Source organism: Pongo abelii, chromosome 16 (genome assembly GCF_028885655.2).
Source record: "Pongo abelii isolate AG06213 chromosome 16, NHGRI_mPonAbe1-v2.0_pri, whole genome shotgun sequence".
In the NCBI taxonomy this organism is placed as follows: Eukaryota; Metazoa; Chordata; class Mammalia; order Primates; family Hominidae; genus Pongo; species Pongo abelii.
Window position 1 is genome coordinate 103192371 of NC_072001.2, and position 16222 is coordinate 103208592.

At 51.5% G+C, this 16222-nt stretch overlaps 1 protein-coding gene across 3 annotated transcripts in view; it reads right to left on the reverse strand.

The window, feature by feature from the left end:
- Positions 1-2314: 2314 nt before the first annotated feature.
- Positions 2315-16222, reverse strand: part of ADAMTS17 (ADAM metallopeptidase with thrombospondin type 1 motif 17) — a 367718-nt gene continuing 353810 nt past the window's right edge. For 2 of the 3 annotated variants that reach the window (XM_063716750.1, XM_063716751.1), the window contains exons 21-22: positions 4732-4909; positions 2998-3248 (exon numbers count right to left, since the gene is read on the reverse strand). In XM_063716750.1, the coding sequence (XP_063572820.1) occupies positions 3088-3248; positions 4732-4909 (339 nt within the window). In that variant the 3' untranslated portion in view covers positions 2998-3087. Of the gene's footprint in view, positions 2843-2997; positions 3249-4731; positions 4910-16222 lie in introns of those variants that run through there. The other variant, XM_024232909.3, reaches the window with a different exon arrangement.

A 16222-nucleotide genomic window follows, 5' to 3' on the forward strand; every position in this document is an offset into this window, starting at 1 on the left:
CAAGTCCCTGGCAATCCAGGTGGCTACCACAGTGGGGAAGGACACAGCCTCCCCGTCAGCCCTCGAGGACTGGCTTTTGTCTTTTACTTCACAGACAGCTTAAAACCGTTATGGAAAAACATTTTATTACACATATTCAACTTGCTTCCAATGAAATGATTAATAATTTTTCATGTATAATGGCGTCCAATGTTTGCCTTTTTTTTTTTTCCTTTCAAAACCAGCACCAAAAAGTAAAACAAAAATAGCATGGGTACAGTATGTAATGCAAGTTAACTAATGGAAAATATATACATTTGACTCTGAAATGAAAAAAGAACACTAGTATTGCCATAGAGGCTCTTTTCCTGCATTCAGTTGACCATTGCTTGATATGATCAGAGAGGGTTTCATTTTGCACCAATAAAAATAGCACCATAGGATCGTGAGACTCTAGTTAGTAACACGTGTGCAAGCACAAAGGTACAGTACTTGAGGGACAGTACAGGGTATTGTTTACAGAAACATCACTGCTGTGATCAGAGTCTAGTGGAACAAGAAGTACAGGGTATTGTTTACAGAAACATCACTGCTGTGATCAGAGTCTAGTGGAACAAGAATTTTTATGATGGTTTCACTGAAATCACTGCTCATGCCATAAACAGAAGGCAGGCTGGTGGATTTCAAGATAAGCTAAAAGGCTGGGGGTGGTAGCTCACTCCTGTAATCCCAGCACTTTGGAAGGCTGAGGCGGGCGGATCACGAGGTCAGGAGATCGAGACCATCCTGGCTAACACGGTGAAACCCCGTCTCTACTAAAAATACAAAAATTAGCTGGGCGCGGTGGCGGCGCCTGTAATTCCAGCTACTCGGGAGGCTGAGGCAGGAGAATGGCGTGAACCCGGGAGGCGGAGCTTGCAGTGAGCCCGAGATCGTGCCACTGCACTCCAGCCTGGGGGACAGAGTGAGACTCTGTCTCAAAAAACAACAAAAGATGAGCTAAAAGAGCTCTGAAGATACAGACTTTAGGGGAACTAATGGGGGTGTCTGGCAATAACCCAATCCATCCTTTTCATTCTGAGGGTGTGGGGCCCTTGCCAGGGTGACCGCGGGCATATCTGGAGGCCCCAGGGCCCAGGCAGGAGACCAAGCTAAGGCTTCCTTAGTGAGCTCACCCGGCTCTGCTCCTTGGCTGCAAAAGTCTAAATGTCTTTCGGTGAATTAACAGTTCATTTGGGGATGAAGAAAATTGAACCTCAGCTCCCCCAAAATTTTGAGGGCTTTGTGAAAATGGGAATTCACGGGAGTCTGCTGGTGGCCAGGCCTGAGGGGGAGGACAGTGGTCTGCACGGGCCCCGGGGCGAGGGTGGGCCGCTCCATCCTGACACTCTCAGTTCTTTCTACAGAGCACCCACGGAAGTTTCTCAACACTTCTCGTTGAATCAAGTGGAAATGAGTAAATTCCCTGACATCCCGACCGCTTCTCTGCCTCTGGGGTAGTAAAAAAACACAAACAAACACAGCTCGTAAGACAGGGTGGAGAAGGCAGAGAGGCTTCTTTCTGATCTAAGCTAACTCTACAGTTGTGACATCTAACAAAACAAAACACAGAAACACAGCACCAATAAATCAAGAAGCACTGGGAGATGATCCCATGGAAGTCCAAGTGAGACCTTCTCTCTGAAATCAGGGAGGAGGTGTTGCTTATGGTAAAGTCCTAGAAGATAAGCACCCATGAACTGCCCACCAAGTTGGTGAGCAAAACAGGCCCCCTGGCATCTAGGGTCCCTGTCCCCAGCCTGCCCGGCCTGCTTGCACATAGGGGTCTACCATCCTCTGTGCTCTCAGAGGCCCCTCTGCTGCCAGGCGTGAGGGGGCTGCAGGAGGGAAGGACCTTCATCATCCTTGCCCCACCAAGAAGATGGGTCAGTGATGACAGGCGAGATGATAACGGGTATCACAAAGTCTGGGGCTACAGGAAGGCTCGGCGGGTGTGCAGCAGTGCCAGCCAGATGGTGTTCCTCCCCTGGTCCCGGCACATCAGGCTGCTCCGTGCCAGGATAGAGCAGTCAGGCCTTGCACTACAGATCCTAGGCCTGGGCTTGTGTCCTCAGAGGTCCCAAATGTCATCTTACCTTCAGATACATGGCCACGGTCGGTAGAAAGCCACGGGGATGTGGTACAGCATCTCCAAGGTACAAAGCTTTAGGAAGTGCGGGCCAGATTGGATGCTCCCAGAAGGCGGGGCAGGTGCCCATCCGCCCCAGTGAAGCTGGCCCAAGCTTACCTTTGCCTTAGGAAGCAACCCCATCGCCGCAATTACCGTTTCTTATTTCACAGCACCTTGAAGAGAGGCCCTTCTGTTTCCCTACATGGTGGACAGCAGAGCTTTGAAAATTAGATGCTTCCCCAAACCCAGACTCTCTTGGAACATTCTTCCCAGGTGGGTGGTATGAACTGCGTGGCACTGGTGTCCTCGTTGGCATATATAGATTTACACTCTCAGGGACGAGACTTCCAAGGCAACACCTAGGATTTAGAGACTATGTTGTCAGAGACGGGCACGGAGGCATCATCCTTGTTCTCATGTGGTCAAGAAGGAAGACGAAGAGAAACGTGGGCTAAGCAGCCCGGCCCTCTCCATGGGCAGAGGCTCACCAACACCTGCCCCTCCCTCCAGGGTGTCGCCGGCTTTCAGAATAAAGCCTTTTCTAACATGTGTCGTTTTGGGGATGTTTTCTCCATGATATACCAAGCACTGGAAATTCAAATGTCAAAAGCGAGCCAAGACAGGAACACTAAATGATGTCTCTCTTTTGACGGTTGGCTGCCAGAGGTGCTTCCCTTCGAGGTACCTGGAATCCTGGAAATTAAAGTTACTTTGTGACTCGTGCCTACTTTTTCCTCACTGTAGAAAGCCATCCAGTGGCTGTTAACAATATATTAAGTACAGAAGCACTAATGGCAAACGCCAAGTCCACGCTTATGTTCTATGCAGTTGGATTCTTGCAGCAGCCTTGTGGGGGCGTGGCCACAAGGCTGGTACGCTTGGGGGTAGGTGGGTTTCAGACCTGAGTCTGAGCTTTGAGCGACCTCCGGGACTGCACGTCACGAGCTCGGCGGTGGCTGGCGCATCTTGTTTGCATAGAAGTCCCTGCAGGTCTGGCAGCAGCGCTGGTACCACCGCATGTCCTGGCAGAGGTTCTTTTCTCGGATGACCCGGCAATACACCGTCCACTGGTCTCGTGTGCATTTGTAGGTCAGAGCAGCTAAAGGGACAGGAGAGAGAGAGAACACCCAGAGTCAGGGATGGCCTAGGCATGTGCTGATGCACGCACAGGGAGGGCTTGTGGTCTGACCATCTGGGCTCCCTCACCCTTGTGCACACGTCAACCCTTTGCACTGATTAGGCCATGCCTCCTGCCAGGGCACTGGGGGGGTGCCACTTTGTCACAGGGATGCACCTGTGCATCCAAATCCAACCACATGACAGAGCGTGGTGGTCTGGCTGCCTCTTCAGGGAAGAGGGCACAGCCCACCTTGCTTCCGAGCTAAGTGGCACTTAGTGGTGTTTTGTGGCCGAGGGTACCATTACTGTAGGCATTTATAAAACAGGACGACATGGAATAGTGGACATCAAAGGACCCCAAAAAGCATGAGGTCCAAGTACATACAAGTGACTCAAATATCCTTCAGGGTCTTGATCGTACAGAGAGAAGGCCCTGCTCGACGGAGGTCTCGAAGTTACCAAGCAGGCTGGTGCTTGAAAACCCACAACTCCACTTCTGCCAGCCCAAAGGCCTCCCCCGGAACAAAGATGCTAGAAATCCCCTTCATTTTGGTGAATTTCCAGCCTCAGGTAGGAAAATATTTCTCAGGGACTTCTATTTAGCAAAGCAGAAATTCTGTTAAATCATCATATCATTGTTTTGTTTTTGTTGAGATGATGTCTTACTCTGTTGCCCAGGCTGGAGTGCAGTGGCATGATCTTGGCTCGCTACAACCTCTGCCTCCCGGGTTCAAGCGATTCTCCTGCCTCAGCCGCCTGAGTAGTGGGGACTACAGGCACGTGCCACCACACCTGGCTTAGCAATTTTTGTATTTTTGGTAGAGATGGGGTTTCACCATGCTGGTCAGGCTGGTCTCGAAGTCCTGACCTCAGGTGATCCACCCATCTCGGCTTCCCAAAGTGCTGGGATTTACAGGCATGAGCCACCGCACCCAGCCAGATCTTTAAGTGCTCTTCTCCTCCTCGTATCACCACTGACCTGGGGCATGAACTGGTAAGAGGCCAGGTTCCGAGCACCCAGGGCCAAACCACTCACACAGTCTGCACCCCCTCCACCATGCCTGTCTGCTGCTCAAGCATCAGCCTGGGGTGTGCCCCATGTGTGCATCCTCATGGCATCATGAAGGATGCCCCTGGAGCTTTCATTTCTAGAAAGAAGCACTTCCCTTCACATTCCTCATGCACAGGAAACCTACAATGTCTGTGGAACGTTCTCCTGTGTTGGGCAAAGGGGTGAGGGAGACGCTCAGGGGCCTGTGTTTGAGACCGCAGTAAGCAAACACCACTTCCACAAGGAATGGCATTCCATCTCTGAAACCTCTTCTACAGACCTGACAAATGTCAGCCTTAAGTGAGGCCCAAGAAGGGGGCTTTCTGGCTGAAAGAACCTCACTGTCGGGGAGGACTTACTGGGCAGGAGACACAGCAGCCCCCTGGGAACCGGGGCCAGTGAAGACACTCACCAAGGCGGGGGGAGGTGATGGTGTTGGCGTTGATCCTGTCGTTGCAGACCTGCTGGTAGCACTGTCTGTAGGGGGCAGGCTTCGAGAGGGCGGGGCACTCGCTGCCGTGGCGCCCTGTGACCTTGTGCATGCACTGCACCACCCGGGACTGCAGGCCCTTCCCGCAGGTCGACGAGCACTGCGGAGACAGGACAGCCTGAGTGGGGGCTACAGAGGTCAGGGGACTGGGACGATGGCCTCACAATGTGGCTGCCCCTGGGCTGGGCCCTGTGTGTCATGCCCAGGCCCTTGCCATCATTCAGGGCAAAAACAGCAGCTGCCTGATGGAAGACTGTTTCAAGATGTTATGGAATGCATGTTTGTGTGTCTGCAAAATGCAGATGTTGGAGCCGTGGAGGTGGGGGGCTTTGGGAGGTGAGTAGGGTTAGATGTCATGAGGGTGGAGCCTCCATGCTGGGAATAGTGTGAGAAGGGAAAGAGACCCGAGCTCGCTCACTCTCCACCATGAGAGGATACGGTGGTCTGTAAATCAGGAGGAGGGTCTTCACCAGACACTGGATTAGCACCTTCATTTTGACCCTCCACTTCCAGAACTGTAAGGAATAAATGTTGAAGCCACCCAGGCTTTGGTACTTGGCGACAGCAGCCAGGGGAGACTAAGATGTTAAGACAACAGCTGAAATATTAACTCATGCTAGCTGCATTCCACTGCTCGCCTCTGCTTCAGGCTCTGACGTTTTTGAGATGGTGAGCAGCATGGCTTGGTGGCCCCCAGGAAGGACTGGGCCTGATGACCACAGAGGTCTCCCCAGCACTGTCTGCTGCATGAGGCTCTGGGGCCTTTGCCCAGTCTTGGGCATGGAGAAGAGCCCAGTAATGACTGGGGTTGAATTTCCCACAAGCCTGGAGGATTGGGGCTTAGAATTCAGTAAAAGAAAAAGTGCAACCTTTCTTGCATACCAGAGTCACGCACTAACATGTGGCTGACAGTGATTTAGATGCACATCTCTGGCTGCTGGCATCTCCAGCCCCAGCATGAGGAGGTGGCGTGTTTGCTAAAACCAGGTCAACATAGTTGAGCAGAGGCCCTCAAATTCCCAAGGAGTGGACCTGGTAAGACTTTGTGGTTCTGTTCTCCGTCCCTCCTCATTTTTTTTTTTTTGAGATGGAGTCATGCTTTGTCACCCAGGCTGGAGTGCAGTGGCGCAATCTTGGCTCACTGAAACCTCCACCTCCCTGGTTCAAGTGATTCCCCTGCCTCAGCCTTCCAAGTAGCTGGGGTTATAGGCACCCACCACCACACCCTGCTAATTTTTTTGTATTTTTAGTAGAGACAGGGCTTCATCATATTGGCCAGACTGGTCTCGAACTCCTGACCTCAGGCAATCTGCCCGCCTCGGCCTCCCAAAGTGCTGGGATTACAGGAGTGAGCCACCATGCCTGGCCTCTCTTCACACTCCTTAAAGCATTTCCCAGGCAGGAACTGGCCAGGTATCTGAGTCCTCTACTCAGATCCTGCTCTTGAGCTTTTTGGCCCTTGCTTTCTCCCAGGAGCCCTTGGAACGGTCTCTTCTCCCTTACATTGGCCTCTTCCCAGGAAGACAGCCAGGTCCATGAGTATACTTTCTCTGTCTGGTGTCCACCAGAGCCCACACAACCCCTGATTTACAGGATTCTGAGAGCAGTCAGCAAAACCAGGTACAGCAGCCCAGCTGGAGTTAGTAATGGCACCTGGGGTGGAGAGAGGGGAGCAGGGCCTGGAGGGTTTGGGTGCAGCCTTGTTCTCTGAATGCCACACGTGGTGAGGGAGGCAGGTGCCCTGCAGATCTTGTGCTTCCCGTGTCCTCACTCTTGGTCCTGACCCTGGCCTTACCGGAGAAAGGACCTTCCTGGGGGTCATGTGGAGTCTCCAGACACAGGCTGCATGGGAGGTGGTGGTGTCCCATCTGTGCCTGGGAGGGCTATCTGCTCCCAGGGGGGCTTCTGCAAGCCAGGTGGATTCCTCAGCTTCCTTGCCTGACAAGCAGGTTCATGTTTTGTGTGTCTTTTTTCACTTTAGAATGATAAACATTCAGAGGGAATGTTGCTCTAAAGGGGCACCGGTTTTTTTCACCTCGCAAAGGAGGTGTGAAAACCACAAGCAGCTCCCTTGTGGGCCTCCAGCACGTTCAAAGTGGAACACGGGCTCTGACCTGAGAGGCCAGGCTAACCCTAGGGCCTCCACTTCATGCCTTGTTCCTTTTCTTAGATAAATCCTTCGGAGGCTGCTCATGGCCTTTCAAATTCATGCATTACACATGCAGATTTCAGGGCACCATCCCAGACCTCAGGAGTCGGCATCAGGCACATGGAAGTTTGAGGAGTGCTGAGGTTGAGGGATGAAGTCACACAAGGAAGTTCCCGCATTGAACACAAGACAGGTGCTACAGCAACGCGATTCCCACCCTGCTGGTGTTGGGGGCACCTTGGAGGAAGCTGGCTGCACACTGGGATCTACCACATGGAGCTACCTGGTGAGCTTTGAAAAATCCCACACCAATACAATCCGATGGTGGAGGGGGTCCCAGCACCAAGGGCTCAGTGTTTATAAAGCTCTCCAAGTGGTTGCAATGGGCATTCAGAACCGAGGGCCTCTGACTTAACCTGAACCTCCTCCCAGGGCCCTATACAGAATGCAAAGAGCTCTCTTTTCTTCCTGTTAAGGAGTAGTAGTGTCTCTGCACACACAAATATGTATAATTAAGCAAGAACAACAGCCAGGCACAGCCCTGACTGCAGTTTATAGCCAGATGACAGGTGTGCTTAAAGGTAAGGGAGCGAAGGCTTTCAGTCAAAATTCTTTTTAGAGGCCAGGCGTGGTGGCTCAAGCCTGTAATCCCAGCACACTGGGAGGCTGAGGCAGGCCGATCACGAGGTGAGGAGTTCGAGACCAGCCTGGCCAACATAGTGAAACCTTGTCTCTATTAAAAATACAAAAATTAGCCAGGCATGGTGGCGTGCGCCTGTAATCCCAGCCACTCGGGAGGCTGAGGCAGGAAAATCGCTTGAACCCGGGAGGTGGAGGTTGTGGTGAGCTGAGATTGTGCCACTGCACTCCAGCCTGGGCAACAGAACAAGACTCCATCTAAAAAAAAAAAAAAATCACTTACGAAAGCAATCTGGTAAGTAGTTGTACCCAGAAACTGAGTCCACACAAATGTGGTGGATGAAGGGAAAAGCCAACATTCCCAATGCAGAACAAAGCCACAGAGCCGAACGCTAAATGCAGAGCAAAGTCATGCCAATCCCCTGCAAAAGCATGCAACGGATCCACTGGGAGCGGGACACAGACTGAAAAAGGGCAGCATCTGAATGAAGTCAGATATGACCATGTGCCCTCTGGCAAACCGACAGGCGACTCAAAGTGGAGCTGGTGACGATGAGACCAACATTACAATCACTAGGTTGCACCATACAAAACTGCTTATATTCAACTGTTTTGACCTCAAAGCATCCATTTCATAAGGCTCCATTTTATAACATACTAAATAGCAACATTTCTAAATTTGAATGTTTATAATGCATAACTTTAAATATGAATGTAGAACTACATCAATAAGTTACTTAATGGCAGGCATGTGATGAGTCCACTTACATCACTAGAGACTTTTATATCTAAATGTGTTATATGATTCAAAAGAAACCCTGCTTCCTGGGAAAACGGGATTACCATATAATCAGGGTTAATTTCTGTGACTATTTGGCACGCATGAGGCCCACTTAAGAACAGAGGGCTGGGTGCGGTGGCTGAAACCTGTAATCCCAGCATTTTGGGAGGCTGCGGTGGGCAGATCACCTGAGGCCAGGAGTTTGAGATCAGCCTGGCCCACATGGCAAAACCCTGCCTCTACTAAAAATATAAAAATTAGCTGGGCATGGTGGTGAGCACCTGTAATCCCAGCTACTTGGGAGGCTGAGACAAGAGAATCACTTCAACCCAGGAGGCAGAGGTTGCAGTTAGCTGAGATTGCACCACTGCACTCCAGCTTGGCTGATAGAGCAAGACTCCGTTTCAAAAAAATAAAAAATAAAAACAGAGATACACCTGCTGACTGCTGACCGGCAGGCAACACCAACATCCCTTTTCTCTTCAGATCTTTTCTTGGGCCACTGGCCACAGTGCCGCCTCTACTGCAAAACATGTACCCAGGAGGGAAAGCCAGCCAGCTTCCTATTCCTTCCTGGAGGGAGGAGCGTGGGGCCGGGGCTGTTGGATTTCTGGGGAGGAAACTGCACAGATGGATGGAGGAACCCGCCCCACTCCCCTGCATCTCTTGAAGAGGTGCCCGTGCCCTGCCAACTGGGGAGTCAGTCCCACTGAATCACTGCTGTTAAGGGGCTCAGCCCTGCAGGAGTGCCAGGAAGGGCTTCTGTTTCTTCTGTGAGTGTTGCTAATATGTATGTGAAAATCACACAAGGGCAAGGGCTTCACCCTGTGGGTCTATTAAAACCAAGTGCAGCATTGGCAAGGTTTCTGCCTAGAAATGATCAATGACCACTGTAAAACTCAGGCATTTAGGGTGACCTTGCAGACAGATGTCCCCTCTGAAAGGTCTTAGTCTTGTGCAGCCTGCTCTGGGGCCGAGGGGAAAAGGCTGACATGTGGCACGTCTCCAGCATACACAGGTGGTTTGCCTGCTCGTCCCAATGGACCCCTCATAGGCCTCCACGGCAGCATGGAACGTTCCACAACAATCCTCGGGGCTGATGCCAGCCACTGAGGTTGGCAGGGGTCCATGTCTTGCTCAAAGTTGCAGAGGTAGGAGTGGCGAGTGGTCCAGCGACCCCATCTCATAGACTGAATTCCATCCTCCTATGTGAATAAGAGGTTGTACTGAATAGAGCTTTAATTGGAAGCAGGAATCAAAGACCCAGGTCACTGCCCATCTCCACCATTTACTCATTATCTTTCCTAGCATGGGTCACTGGCTTTTAATTTTCCAGTCTATAAATAGAACTCCATGAGATCATGGAAGGGTGTCTCCAAAGTCCTTCAACAGGGACAGGTGTCTGTTCTCACTGTTCAATAGTGCCCCCATGAGGCAGGGCCAGGTGTGAGGCAGTTTTGAGGGCAGGTGGTCCCAAGGGCTCTGCCCCTTGTAGGCATTTTACTCTCATCAGAATTAGGGTTTGCTTAATTCTAGCTGGAGTCCTTGTGAGCGATGTTCACACAGCTGTGGGCTATGAGTGGCTCTGGCTCACTTGGGAGAATTTTTGAGAATTTTGGGGTGTTTGCTTAACTGCCTGGAGCTGTGTCTGGGCAGCCCCCCAGAGGATGCTTCCATGTGTTAGGTGAGAAGAAAAGTTACAAAGTGGCATGTACAGAAACCACCCCGTTTTTGTTTAATATAGATGTGTGTATACCTGTGTAACAGTTTGGAAGACAAACCATTATAAAAATTTACCATGTCATCATATGGTTTCTGGGACTAATTTTCCTTTTACTGTGTTCTACAGTAAGAGCTACTTATATAATTAAAAATAAAACTGGAGAATTCTGCCAATGACGCTGGTGTAACCTGCTGGTGGCCCACCATCCTAACCAGCTGCATTTTCATTTGAGCTGAGGTGCTGCCCACAGGTAATATACTCTCCTTAACCAGAGTTTTGATGGAGAGGCCATGCAGTGCGGGGCATCAGGCGGCAGGGGAAAGGGGTGCCTGTTGGCATGCTACATCCCCACTTACTAGCTGTGTGACCTCAGGCAAACGACTTAACCTCTCTGAGCCTGTTTATTTGCAGCATGAGGATAACAAACTCTTGTTTGTAGAATTGTTTCCTGCAGTAGAGGCAGTGTGGAATAGGAGCCTAGCCGGGGGTCTCAGATAGAGTGGAGCTCCACAAATCCTGCTGTTATTATTCTCAACAGTAAATGCACGGCCAAGCGCCACAGCGAGCTGGGCAGGGAGCTCCTGGAGCCCAGCAAGGCACACTGCGTCACCTGGCCCACTCCCTTAGCACTCTCTGGGCTGCCCTTTGGTCACCAGGCCCTCCACAGGCAGGTGCACACAACCCTGTCTGCCTGGCTCTCTGAGTTGATCTGGCAGCCAGACCTCAGGGAGCACAATTAGAGGCTGTTTCGGCCCTGAAGACAAACATGATTCCAGAGAGGTCTGAAGGGGCTGCTGTTGAACGACACCCTCGTAACCTGAGCTGGGCCACGGTGGGGTGGACGCACGGGGTACATTCCTTCTCTGTCAGCCTCCCCTGAGGCTTCAACTTTAATTGAACAGTGAGGAGACTGTAGTGTCTCCTGATAGCATCGAATTTGCCCCAGGCATCGCTGTGAAGCCATTTTTCAGGCTTTAATCATCCAAGCAAACAGATCTATAAAAAAACATATCTGGTCTTGTTTGGTCCTTTTGTCAAGGGGCTTATCACATCCAATTTCATGTGGCTTCCCAAGATTCAGGTAACTGAGACAGAAATGGAGGCAGCAATACATTTAACTGAAAAGCTCCTTGCCAGGAAACCTGAATGAGTGGAGCCCCCTCCCCAGCAGGTGCCCACAGCTGTGCATTGGAGCTGGCCGCCCGGTGGAGAGGCAGCCTCTGCATCTGTTCACCACCCTTCCCAGACAGGGAGGGGGTATCACTGGAAAAACAGTAACAAAATTGTTGAGGCACAAAGGGCAAAAAGAGGTTCAATTTGGATTTACTCATGTGCTGTTTTTTGTGCAAATTATTTCATGAAGTTACTGTGTAAAAGAGATTTTCCTTTAGGTAGAGTTTCCGGCAAAAAGAGAAAAGGTGTTAGGTTCCCCAGACCAACGTGATAGTGAGACATTGTGCAAGCGTTACTAGCTTCTTTAATAACAATAGTAATTGCAGTCGCCATCGCAGCAGGGCTCACCTCCTGCCTGTCTGCTGTGTACGGGGGACCGGGCTTATGTACGAGCTTGTTAATCCTCACACTGACAGCTGCTGTGGCCAGAGCTCAGAACACAGTAGGTGCTCAATAAGTGGTGTCTGCTGGGGATGCGGCGCCACCTTTCAGAGAGGCAGAATGTGAGGTTTCAGAGTGTCCATGTAAGTCTTCCCAAGGCACACAGCTAGCCTGCCCCTGCCCCCAACCTGCCTGTACCACCCCCAACAGGGGAGGAACCAGGTCTCCATCACCCCTGCCCTGATGACATCCTTCCCCACAGCGGGATTCCCTTCCCCTAGCTTCTCCCAGCTGTAAAATCACAACTGTAAATAACACCAGATCCCAACAGGATGTTTTGAGAATTAGCTAGAGGAGGCTGTAAAGCTCTCAGGAAGAGGAAAACACTCCAGGAATGTCAACTATACATGCCTGGGCTCTGGTTCCTGCAGAGTGGCCCAGGCAGGGCTGCCCCCCACTGGCTCCCCCCACTGGGTCTGGGGTGAGCACAAGCCCAAGATGGGGTGAAATCATGCAAGGCTGAACTCTCAAAGCACAATGAATCCACCCCCGTCCCCACTGAGTGAGTCTCTGAGGGGCCAGCCTGCCTCAGGCTGGTTTTGGATAGCAAAGAAAGAGACAGACAGAATCCTGACAGTAACTGCATTTTCTACTGAAAAGGTGCTTGGCTGGTGAAATGTCAAAAGCTCTTCAAAAGCATTTTGAACAGATTGCCCCCCGAGACTTGGCATGAGCAAGGAAAATCTCAGAAGCGGTTGAAACCTGAAATAGCAGAGTGTTAGACAACAGTGAAAATACCCACTCCCTGTGCTGTCGCTGAGAAACAGGAAATGCTTTCACAGACACACCCCTCCCAATCCCCCTGCAACGCCTGCTTCAGGGGTCCCTCCTTCCTCTGAATTTGCAGCCTGCTGACCTGCACAGTGGCCGGGACCTTCTAGCCAGGGAACCAGGAGGCTGAGGTGACCCCCGATGGCCTTCAGTCGCCTCCAGAGCTCTTGGGGACTGAAGCGCAGAGGAGACTGCGGGGCAGCTCTCATCCTCTTTCCTGGGGCTGGAGCTGTTCCCTGTGGGTAACTTTGCTTCCCACCATCCACTGCAAAAGCTGCAGTGAGACAGCTGCCCCAGGCCATGCTGCCATCACGTGTGGGTACTCAACCACGACACGGACCATTTATGGGGCCTGAAGCACACTCGATGGACTGTTCTTCGAATACATAAACATTTTACAGGCCCATATAAGAAATGAGATTCTGATGAGAGACGAGGCTGATGACTGCCCCAGATGGTGATTGTGAAAATAACGATGATCAAAAGCCCCTACTGGGCATTTCCCCTGTGCCAGCACTGGGGTGAATGCTATGCTTGGATGCCATTCACTCCTCAATCAGCCCTATGAGGGCTACCCCCAAACTCATCTGATGGCGGATGATGCCCACACAAGGTGAGACGGAGACAGCAGCGGGGCTGAGTTGTGAACCTGTGTTGTCTTCACCACCTGCCCTGCTCTGAGGTGAATGACAAAAAAGCACTCCTTAGGGATGATGTCTTCTGAGTTACTAGCCACATGCAGGCAGTGATTAGAACCTAGACTGTGGTGGAGACGGGGCACGGGATGACCAGGCTTCCCTGCAAAGGCGGCTGGTTTGACAAGGGACACGGAGCAAATGGAGGGATGGCACGGGGCCCGGAAAATGGAGGCACTGGCCTTTGGACCATTCAGCATGGCCCTGAGGCCCACCTCAGTTCCCCGCGGCCGCCCCTCCTGGCAATTTCCTGGGACTTTGCTGCTCTTCAGCAAGCTCACTGCTCTCACGTGAGCACGGCCCAGGTCTCGGACTTCTCTCTGTAAAGCACGGATGGCCCAGGGGCGGGCTCTGTGGACTCACACACAGTGTTCCACACCAAGGAAGTGTCTGTCCCCGCTCCTTTTTGCCCCTGCCCAGAAAAGCACTGAATTTTGGTCACTGCCTTTCACAGGCTGCTCACATTCCTGGGAGTGATGGCGAATGGAGGATCTGCCTCTCTTGATCTGGATGCAGAGTGCTGGCTGCTGCCATGGCACAGTTTCACGTGTTCCAGAAAAGGGTCCCAGGGTCCCCAGTGCCTTGTGCACTTGATTTTTGATGCTCAAATATTCTTCAATAAGGACTCGACTTTTGTCAAATTAAGGGGAGGTTAAACATGCAGGATCTCGTAGAAGGATAACAGATTTCCACTAAAGTGTAAACGATTGACTCAAAGCCTTTGGGGTAGCAGATTGTGATGGGCGTCATGGGCTGGGGAGAGAGCAGACAGATACTTGATTTAATAACGACCACATGAGCATCTTAGAGCTCAGCTCCTTCTTGTTTCAGATTCGGAATCTAAGCCTCTGACATGATCTTGCACTTGAAGCCAAGGTGGATTACCAGCCCTGCCATTTTCTAGTTGTGTGACTGTGAAGAAAACCGTATCACCACTCTGAGCCTCAGCTTGCTCATCTGTAGAATGGGGACAGACGGGTGAGGGTCCAATGAGATACCCTGAGTGAAAGTGCTTTGTAAATTCTAAAGCAACGGCAAATGTCACGGGCCAATGTCACTGATCCCAATAAAAGTAGTCTTACCCTCTACCTGCACCCACCCCCAGCTGTGGCTCCCCAGGCAGGGGCTGTCTGGATCCCACAGTGCTGACTTCATACCTGCCCAGTGGGACTCAGCATGGGCCACTATAGCCAGCTCCTTGTCTGTCTCCCTTTAGGCCAAGTCATTGTCCACCCTTGTACCACCAGCACTGGGTCTGGCATAGAACAGCAACTCCAGAAATGCCGGCTGAACTGAAGTGGCTTGGCCATATGCCCACAGCAAGTGGGGGCCACAGCCGGGCAGGCAGGCCTTGTAGGGTGGGGCGGGGGGTCAGGCCCCACCAAAGCAAGTGCAGGCCTCAGAGATGGTGTGTCCACATTGAAAACTGTCTGTAACTACCCTCTCGCGTGATACAAGGTTCATTCATTGCTAAGGTCATGGAACTCGAGCCTGTATCTCCTTGCCTAGAACATAGAAACGCATCTAACAGCTGGGTTTCTTGGGAGCACACAGACATAGCAAAATACACATGAACTTGACCTCAGACTGGTTCTCCCTGACTTCCTCCTAGGGCTCAGAGCACACAGATCCTTGAACATGTACTGCATCATTTGATTCGAAAGGCCTCTGAGAGGCACTGCTATCTCCACATTACAGACAGAAAGAAGGCTGGCTTGGGCTGTGAGAGTGCTCAGAGGCCTTGCAAGTCAGATCAGCCCCTTCCACTGGCACCAGGACGTCAACGACCACTTTCTTCTTTTCAGTATAAGGGAACACCGTTCTCTTCCCTTGGTCTGTTAAGTCATGATTTTCTTCAAAAATATCATCCATTCTCATGCCTCCAGAATGTGTTTTTCATTGGAAACATCCCATCATTTCAGTGGTGATTAATGCTCAGAAGTCATGCTATCTAGAAAGAAATGAGATTTCCTCCTTCCCCATTTTAAGGGCCTGCCACCCCCAGAGTGGAATACATAGACCCGGCATTCAGTGGGTGAAAACAATGATCGGCATTGTTCTACTATGCCGGGTGGGAAGGCAGCTGCAGGTCATTTTTCAAACATACCAGAGCGATAGGAGTGCCCTAGGCAGGGATGGGAACGTGACGTGTGTCCCTCACACACAACCCTGGTTAGGGTTTGGCTGCGGACCAAGGTCAGGATGAGGGGTAGGGGCACGGAGAGAGGGGCTCCATCTTCCCTAGGGGCCTGCCCACCTCCCCAAGGCTCTGAGTGGCAGGAGTGCTCAGCCATCCATCCCTGGGTGTCCTCCCCCAGCTACTACCTGCAGCATGCTCTTGGACTGGCCCGTTCCTCACCTCCCTGGAAACAGTCTCATCTTTCTCAACAGTACCTTGGGGTGAAGTGAGAGGAGACTGCTTGGATGGGGATATCAAAGCTTCCATCTGCTGGAAGATTCCCCTTTTGAGCTCCCTCTATTGCGACATAGCGGAACACCTGCTTAGCACAGCACGCTGCTGCTGCGGTGTTTGCCTCCCAAAACCTAGAAACTGGACAAGTGGTTACATTAACAACCTTCCACAGCTACAGTGATACACGGATAGTGTTCAGCCTTCTCTTTGTTTTCCTTTTGGGCACTTTGTCTGCTGCGTTCAAATGCCAGCACATGACGAGGTTTGGTGGCTGGTTACAGGAAGGAAGCCCTGGGTGACTGGTTTAAAAATGCAGTGGAACCCATGGGTGCAACCATGGTGCCATCTGCAAGCTGGACAGCAAAGATGACACATAAACCGTACGGCAAACCCAAACAGTCTGAATCAGAAAAAAGCGCTGGGGAAGCCTCACCCCGTGGAATCTAATTAGAGAGGTCTGGTCTCCAGGGAGTGAGGACATAGGGTCCCCACCACCACCCCAGGGAAATGTATTCTTCCCACTTCTCCAGAGAAGGCAGAGAGGGAAAAACGGGCAAGTTTCTCTACCTGGGGAGAGGGGAGTGAGGGGCAGGTGCTGGTGGTGGGGGGTGCCCAGCCCCCAACTCTC